Consider the following 9,305-nt stretch of genomic DNA (forward strand, 5'->3'; position numbering starts at 1 on the left):
TTATTTCCCCCCTGGCCATTCTGACATGTAATGAGACCAGGGTCTAAACTTTATGGCTGGAATGACAGTTCAGGAACAGATCATCTCATCCCGACTTATGTCTAATAACTGACCAGGGAAGGGCAACAAAAGCTGGAGCCAGAAACATTTTAATATTAGCAAATTTCTTTAAGACAAGATACTTAACTTTGTCACATTAATTATTCACTACCGGCTTTATTGATTTTATTATGTATTAATATGTTGGTTATTGGTTATGCGTGTTACATACCTGCAGATGAGATTTAATGAATCGCCATAATGAAGGATGAGGGGATCCTCAGAGGGAAGAATCTTAGGGGAACGCTCTTTGTCCAAATGCCCTGTTGAATGCACACACACACACACACACACACACACACACACACACACACACACACACACACACACACACACACAGCACTTAGGTCAAACAAATCTGCACATTAACAGCTTCTCTCTCTTTACACCACTGTTTGTAGATCACTATCCCAATTAACAACAGGATGGAAGTCATTGTTGGGAATTCCACTTCTGCACTGAAATGTGGATTCGCTTTATGCTGATCTGCTTCTGCCTCTTATGCAAGTGATTGTCCGCTGTGAGAGCAATGGGGGTGTTTCCGGTGTTGAGTGTGCAGGTTGCTGAACGGACAGTGTCCTGGCATGAGCGGAAAGAAAGAAGAAAGAAAGAAAGTTGAAAAGAGGGAAGAAGGGGACCAATGGGGAGCAGCTGCACCACTTTACCAGAGGGGTAAAAAACAGTCAGATTCGCCGAAACCATGATGATTACCATTGCATGCGTTTCCTATGAATTGACCTCCTTTGGTGCTCCCTTCATCTTCTTCTTTCTGTTTTTTTTTCCATTTACCATTGACCTTGCACTCTGAATGCTATTATTTAATTATCAGGGGGAAATTAAGAGGATGAGATGTTTGATTCAAAGGTGGCCTCAGTTTGGTGTGCAGCCAGCTTTATCTGTTGAGAGGTCCCTCTAACAGCATTCAACAAAGGAATCAGCATGATTTTCCCTGTTCTCCAGGGGGATGTCACGTCCCATATGTGATTTCCTTCTTTTCACTGGCATCCCTGAACAACTTGTCACTGTCGTCACAAAACAAATGTATTACTGTAAGTCAACGTGCCAAATACGACAGCCCACAGGGAAACCTTTACTTGTAAGCACAGAATCAACAAAGACAATGAGGTTACACAACTGCCTGGTGCCAGGCTGTCATGGCATGCCTACACACGCACATGGAAATCCACGCACATACATGACTACACCTGCAATTAAAATGAACAAAAGACATACACGCACAAAGAAAGAGAGAGTGAGAAAAACACACACAAAGAGTATTTGTCTTTTATTCAGAACAGCTGTTGTGCTAAGAATGAGCTGACGTTGCCTGTGTTGGCAGTGGCACTCAATATTGACTTCCTCCCTCACAAAGTATTAAAACATCATTGTTTTATCGTCCAAGGTTATGCAGCGGAGAAGGGCTGTGGTTCACACACTTGTTGTGATTCCATGTGCCCTATATTAAATTAAAACATTGCTGTATATTAAATCGAGAACAACTGAGGCTCCTGATCAAAATAAACAATCACAGTTCACAGATTAAAAACTATCCAAAATCTGTTGTTGCCTTTTTGTAGTCTAAATGATTACCTTTTTTATCTTAGAACTGACAACAACTTCATGTAATTGCATCACTGAAAATTAAGTCAATAATGACTCAAATACAATTTGACCCCTGGGACTATAGTTAAATACAAATGGCAAAAATGCATGTTTAACGTTTTGCTTTGACTTATGTGCTGATACAAATGCTGGTGTCTGCTTACACAAGTAAACATCCGAAAACATCATCCTGACCTTGAATTGACAGGGAGCTCATCTCTTAAGACTGGCCAATTTTTCTTCTATTCTTCTCAGTAATTCACTACAGATGGATAAGTCCACAGGGCCCCCAACAGCCCACTAAAAGAGGAAAATAAAACATACAAGGTCTGTCTCTTTGCACCCAAACCTTCCAAACTTCCACTTGACCCAGTGTCTGCCCAGTGCTGACCTCAGCAAGCATCCCTCCCGACACCCCTGACCCCCTGCAACAGCTGTGTGCCGCATTCCTCCAGCAGATCGCCTGAAAAATGTCAGAATTTGTGCTTATTTTGTTGGCTCAAAGGGGCCTGTAGCTGGTTCTCATTAAGAGCCATTAAAAGAAGACAGGCATGGAACAAACAGTGAGTGAGAGAGAGGAAGAGGGAGGGAGAGAGAGAGAGAAAAGGGCTGAGTGACTTCTGGTTAAATTTCTCAGTAGCTTAATGAGGGGAGCCAGTGAGACAACATTAAACTGATCATTGACACACGGCCAAAGTAACTAAGATAAGACCAGCGTCACATTTGCATGTCTTTATCCTCACTTGCCACTGATGAAGGGAAGGGGCACAGGACAACGAGCTGTAGTGCTTGGAAAACCTTTTGTGGCGCTGAAGGTTCAAAAGCAGCCAGGAAATAAAGACTAAAAACCCAAGTAGCATTGGATTCCAGGATTTATGCCTCACTCTTAACTGAAATGTTTGTGGCTCAGAAAATGCTATTCAAATATTTTGCACTCAAAGAATTTCAGCAAAGCAACTGGAATTGTTGATCCTGCTTATCTTTCATCAACCCCTGATTTTTAAGGATGTATACTGTATAATAATGTTGTTTGAATTTGGTGTATTGTGATGTAACAGGGTGAGAAATATTCAGAGCACAGGTATGGTCAGATAAATATATGATGATGATATGGTGAAAAAAAATATGAGTGAGGTGCAATGATAGCTAAATTACTGCTACCATATTTCTTCTTGTGATTGATTTTTTGATTATTCTAAACTGATTTGCAGCCCTTTGTTTTTAACTTCTGCTGAGTTCACAAAAACATTACTGAGGCAAAACAAAGGGTTATTGTGAGTTGATGTAACTGTTGGCAAGATGTTACCAGCCTGTTGCAACATGGCTCATGTTTGATATTGCATAATAAAGACCACTACTGTGAGAGGTGACTGCACTGTCACTGAGTTGAATGGGAAACTCTGAGTGAAAGCACTTTCAGTGCTCATAATAATGTGCGAAATTCCCTTCTGTTTTGCAGCAGTACACCTCATCTCGTCGTACTTCCTGTCCTGTCATTATACAATGCAGCTGTCTTGAGAGTAATTAGAAGAGTGAGTTACTTTTTTGGTGCTTTCATGGTAAAAGTAAAAATACAGCATTATGTATTCTCGTGTTTAACCTTGCCATTTCAGTCACTACTAGAGGAAATGATTGTTTGATAAAGGAGTGCACGGTCACTGGTGGTGACTCATCTTCGCTGCAATGAAAATTGGGAGGCAGTAGCTCAGTCCATAGAGACTTGGCTTGGGAACCAGAGGGTGGCCGGTTCTAGACAAAAGTTGGAGAGGTGCCAGTTCACCTCCTGGGCACTGCCGAGGTGCCCTTGAGCAAGGCACTGAACCCCCTAATTGCTCCCCGGGCGCCTTCATGGCTGCCCACTGTGTTCCGTGTGTAAAGAGGAATCTTAATCTTAAACCATAGCAACAGGAGTTAAACATTTGCAAGATCTGCCGAGGCTGCGGTCTAATGATGATAATTATTAAGCAAAACATTTTACTATGAATGTTAACAGTGTTGTGGTCATTCATAAAGATCTCTGCATTATTGTTAGAGAAATTCATAAAATATGCCCGATCTCAAGATGTTGAAGAAAGTAATCTGTCCCAAAAGTTATGGGTTCTTCCTTGACTCATATCGGACACCTAGATACAATAAAACGTTGGTGTTTGACAGACAGACAAACTCCTTGGCAGAGGTAAATACAAAGAAAAACTATAAATGAATAAAATGACTATATGTTAACAATGAATCGTTGTTCAACAAAAAGTTTACTTCAACGGCCTCCACTGAAACATTGGCATCACAAGAGAGGGTCATTCAGGAGTCTTCTTGTAAAAACGACTATATTCAAAGGCTGTTTGGGTTTCATGATGTGGTAACTCTCTATGCCAGTGACAGGTCATGGTATGTTGCCTTTGGGGTGAATATTTACAAGACAAACCAATTCACAAAAAACATCAACAAGGCATGAAAGCACCTGCCTAAATAAGGCTCAACTGCCGCTGGTCGAGCTGTGTGTCACGTGTGCTGGAGTATCCTGCCACACAGAGCCCTCCTGAAACCCCTCCACTTTGCCAAACACAAGGTTAAGACAACAGTTAGGACGAGTGCCTTTTTTATTAGCCATATATTAGCCTTTGGAGATTTAGAGGCAAAATGCTCCAGACTCCTCTTTAAAAAAGAAAAAAGAAAAATACAGGAACATCTGGCCCAGATGGGTGGCCACTCCAGGTTACATAAAGTTGAGTGGGAGCCGACAAACAGGAATCTTCAGCATGAGAGTCCTAAATGTTAAACCCAGAGGATTCACCTTCCATCATGTATGATTATGAGTAGTTAGCAGACAGAAGCTCCTTAAAATTGAAATCTCATGCAGGATTCAAAGAAAATATATTGCTAGCTCAGGCTGGATATGCCAAGTATGGACCAGGAGCTGCAATCATCCTATCAGAACAGCTACACAAAGCAATTTGTACAGTTCAATATCCTATTGTGAGGGAGTGATCTTTTTTTGCTCTGTTGGGGAGACTTCCAATTCAGGTGTGTGTGTGTGTGTGTTTTTCTTGTGCTGCCTGCATGGATCTAGACGTACTGCCAGAAAGCAATGATTCCCCACTGCACTTGGCTGACCTCTCATCATTCCCATTTTCCACTTCATCTCAAGTATCAGAACAGGAAAGATAGTCTGACTCCAAAACAAACTAGACACAGCACAAACTGCCTTTGCTAGAACGACGGCTTCTAAAGAAGCACTGTCCTCAACAGAGCAAGAAATCGCTGATTAATACGATGTTATAGAATGAGACAGAGGAACTCAAACAATGAGAATGTGTGTCCCCTCAATAATAATTTGTCCAGGGTTTGGTCAGTTGCTCTTAAAAACTGCAAACAAAAGCTATTGTGTGTTACTCTATACCTGGAACATATTCCTTCAGTTCTGCCAAATAAATTCACTTGTACAACAGATTAAATTGTTTTAATTAAACTAGATATTGCATTATTTACAGTTACTGAATCATTTTTTGAGCATCATATTCCTGGTGATATGGGAAAATATTAGTCATTAACCATTACACAGATACTGAAATAAACCTGCAATGCAAGTATTACATCACAGAGTTCCAAAAAAGCTTGTCCCTCAGTCTGAGCTGTTATGCGACATTTCATTTGGTGTCACAAAGCAACACAATAAGTCTCTATTCATTTTTGAAAAAGGAAGAGCAGCAGGTTAAATATGAACAAATTATCACAGACAAAACAAAGACTGAGAAATGTCTGTAAAAGGAGCAAAGCCTCAATAAATATTTCCCTGTGATCCTGATATTAACTTTATTTTTATGAGACTGTGGTGCCATTAACAAGATGCAACATCTCAGTTTCAGTTCTCAGCATGCAGCTTTGAGTCTTATTAACCAGATTATACCTGTTGCACACCTCAGCATTAACAAAGACAGCCTGATGCACCATTAATCACTAATGGCTCTAACAGTTGTAGCTGCTCTGCAGAAACAACACCCTCCTTTCCTTTCTGTCATTGTCTTGTGGATGGAGCTTGACATTGCTTGATTTCAGCACAAGGAGCTCGGGGAAGAAGTCTTTGCTCAGGTAGCGTGTCTCATTTCCGTGACCTCTACTCGCCAAAACAATTCCAGGCTGCCTCTTGCCCCTGCGTCCGCTTCCTCCTTGTGTCTTTCCCACGCTTTGTGTGCGGACAGTGAAGGAAATCTACTTAAAAACATCGTAGACAAAGCTTCATGGGCTGAAAGTGTATATGAGGGTGTGTATGTGTGTGAACAGTGTTTCCTTTGTTTGGATGGGATGTTTATCCGAAGATGGTGAGGAAGGCTTCACTGTGTATGTCAGTGGTACATCAGACCTGGCACAGGGTGGAGGAACATCCACCTTTTAAACACCATCTTGTTTTTTGGAGTGACACTGAGACAATGAGGCTGATTGTGCTGCCAGAACAAAAATATGCATTCTCCTCCCAAAATGTTTAATCCTGCTCACCCACAGATAACAATTGCTGGAAAAAACATTTTCCCACAATATTAGAGCAAAGCGCTTGTTTGCAATATCTTCAGAGTGTCTAAGAAAAGAAATTTAAAAATGTCATCAATAACCAATTAGTCTTATATTTGAATAAAAAGTGTGTTTCAATTACCTGCCAGAGGCACATTTTATTAACTTGTTAATGATGACACAATTACAACGGGGCGAGACAACCTCTAGTGGCTGAAGTGAGAGCTGCAGGTCCAAAATGTTCACATACAATTTTCATTTAACAAGCACATTTAATTTTCTTCTGTCATATACTGTCATACGTAATCTAAAATTAGGATCAAGAAAAGGCGGATTATAATTGTAATAATTATTATTGTTGTTATCACTAATGATAAAAAATAAGCTGTTCTCTGTAGCCTAAGTATTATTATTCACTATATTAAATGCCAAAAAAGGCACACAAGTGTGCATTCAGCCATTCAGTGAAACCAATGATGGTGAAACTCTGCTCTTTCATGCACAAAACTCTGCCACGCGTAAATAACTCATCTGCATAAGCATGAATGACTTCTTACCATTTGTTAGTGATGAGCAGAAGATGAAAACGACCAGTTTGAAGCAGTCGGATGAGACCATCGTTCCAACTCTTATCCAAACTCCCCAAAACCGTGCGTCTGAATAAAGTGAAGGAGTCGCTGGAGGAGGCACACAACTCCGACTGAGTGATGAAAGTTTCTTCTTAAAAGCGAGTAAATCTGAGAGTCTTATTTCCCTCTCTGAAAACTGTGATTTAAATCCACAGGGTCCTCAGGTGTAGGTGCACACAGCGGCAGCGATCCTCCCGTGTCCCATGACGCGTTTCGCGGGGGAGCTCTCCTGCGCAGCTGGCTCGTCCAACTCCCGGAGCCGCAGTGAGGAGCCGGCTGTGCCGCCGTGAGCTCCGGGCAGGTGCTCCAGAATAATAATAAAAAATGTCAGCAGAGTGAAAATGAAGGGAGTTTGAAGAACATAAGTTGGATGAGAGCAATTGTCAGTTTCCTAATGAAGCTGAGCTCAATCAGACTTGCGCGCCTTGGACAGTTTTCCTGCGTTTCGCCTGCGTGCAGCAGCGCTTACAGTCCACGGAGCGAGGCACGTTTTATGAAGACACGGAGGAAGGATGCAACGTCACTTTTTGGGGAGGACAAACTCCTCTGTTCAAGCGAGGAGGAGATCAGTTGATGAGAAATAGTGCTTCTGCAGCATATATGAGTCAGATAAGGGTTGCCCACTAGAAACAGTACAGTGATGTTACCATTAAATATGAAAATAAGAGATCACTTCAGTGAGGAAGCATTGAAAATTGTTGTATTAATGACTGACACACAGCAGATCTGGTTAATATCAGCCTCACCTTACTGATCTGTGTTCAATGAATATATCAAATAAAGTCAGATTTATATATACTGGTGTTGTCCCATTTCTAACAGTGAGTAAATACTGGCTGGTGAGGTCAGTCTGCAAAACCCTGAAGCCTCGTCACCGCTGCTGCACAAATAGTTGTTCACAACGTCCCCTATGTTAATGAGTCCACACGGCCGCAACTATACAGAGTGCTGATCACCGGTTTATTTAAGGTTTATTAATACAGAACATATCATGTGTCTGAATCACACTGCACTTACTTGGGCCCCTAACAATACAAATGCCAAGTGTGAAGCCGATACAATGAACGTTTCTCGAGATGGTGAAGGAAAGACAATACAAGTATGGATAAAAAGAAAATAAAAACTGTGCGAGAGACAGATGCAATAAGAGACACACAAAAAAGTAAATGAGATAAAAAAGACATATTCACAGAATCATATGACAGAATCAGGCTGAATTAAAGGCAAGATTAAAAAGGTTTCAAGTTTAAATTAGATTTTTAAATTATGAACAATAGGACAAGACCTAATGTGAGAAGGGAAACTGATCCAGAGCTTAGGGGCAGCAGCAAGGGATTGAAAGGAGTTAATACATAAGTGACCTGGGACAGAGTATGGTAAAATGTGTCTTAATGACAAACTGAAGTTAAATTTAAAGTAGATTATTAACCTACATTTTGCTACACGTGTTTGTTTGCTCTGATCAGATCAATCTAACACATAACTGAGGTTAAAGGTCACAGCAGTTATCTTGTCAAAAGAGGAAAAAAGACAAAAAAGTAAACAGTCATCATGATATCAGACTGAATCAATGTGCTCAAGTGTTTAGAATAAATATTTGCTGGATTTATTTTTAACTTTAGAAACAGGATACACTGCTTTTTATATCAATGTAAATAATCCTCTTTTGTGCAGCGGTACCCTGCAGTGTGTGGATGTGATGCAGACTGTTTTCTTTTATCAGCATAACAATCGCTTTGCTGCTCTGGGTCATAGTAGCAAGGGATCGTAAATAAGAACATCCTGCCCTCACCTTCTTCCGCACATGTCAGGACTGGAAGGCCACCATGTTTTGGAGACTGGGTCTGGAGCGTTGGTGGATGAGGCCCAACAGCAGTGAAATGGGATGAGCAGCACTCGTTCATCACTGTGGCAGGAAAAGAAGAGAACATGGGAAACCATTTATAACATCCCGGTTGTGGGAATTATTTTGCTTTCTGGATTTCTCGGAGCACACAGTCACAACTCAAGAATTCAAAGATTTCCTCTACACAAAACCACTAAAGGGAATCTCTGAGTGACATCCATGAGTTGTGGTTTGAATAAGTGTATACAAAAAGTTTGCTCTCCTGCACAGTTTATTCCAAAATGGGGAGATGATTGGCTTAAGGGTTTTGGCTCAAAGCTTGAGTGAGACCGTGAACACACTTGCCTTTACAATCTGGTGGTGAAGCAACAGTAAATCCTCCTCTTTCTTTCTCTGCAGATTTTGGACTGAACTCAGGCATAACGCTGACAACACTCTTAACCAATCACAGTCTTAAGTAAATCTTTATATATAAGACCTATATTTATGCTATAAGACTTTGAGGAGAAGGTTAGAAGATCACTAAATGCGTATATATATATACACATACATATACATGCAATTAACTGCCTTTTCTCTTTTCTATACAACAACAATGTTCAAATGGGAGTCTTCAGTAAGGGAGA

At 40.8% G+C, this 9,305-nt stretch overlaps 1 protein-coding gene across 2 annotated transcripts in view; it reads right to left on the reverse strand.

The window, feature by feature from the left end:
* Nucleotides 1–9,305, reverse strand: part of kdrl (kinase insert domain receptor like) — a 46,160-nt gene that overhangs the window by 35,026 nt on the left and 1,829 nt on the right. Inside the window, exons 2-3 of one of the 2 annotated variants that reach the window (XM_020079878.2) lie at nt 8,626–8,739; nt 272–362 (exon numbers count right to left, since the gene is read on the reverse strand). In XM_020079878.2, coding sequence (XP_019935437.2) covers nt 272–362; nt 8,626–8,737 — 203 coding nt within the window. In that variant the 5' untranslated portion in view covers nt 8,738–8,739. Of the gene's footprint in view, nt 1–271; nt 363–6,761; nt 7,316–8,625; nt 8,740–9,305 lie in introns of those variants that run through there. The other variant, XM_020079873.2, reaches the window with a different exon arrangement.

The sequence above is a fragment of the Paralichthys olivaceus genome, chromosome 9 (genome assembly GCF_024713975.1).
Source record: "Paralichthys olivaceus isolate ysfri-2021 chromosome 9, ASM2471397v2, whole genome shotgun sequence".
Classification (NCBI taxonomy): Eukaryota; Metazoa; Chordata; class Actinopteri; order Pleuronectiformes; family Paralichthyidae; genus Paralichthys; species Paralichthys olivaceus.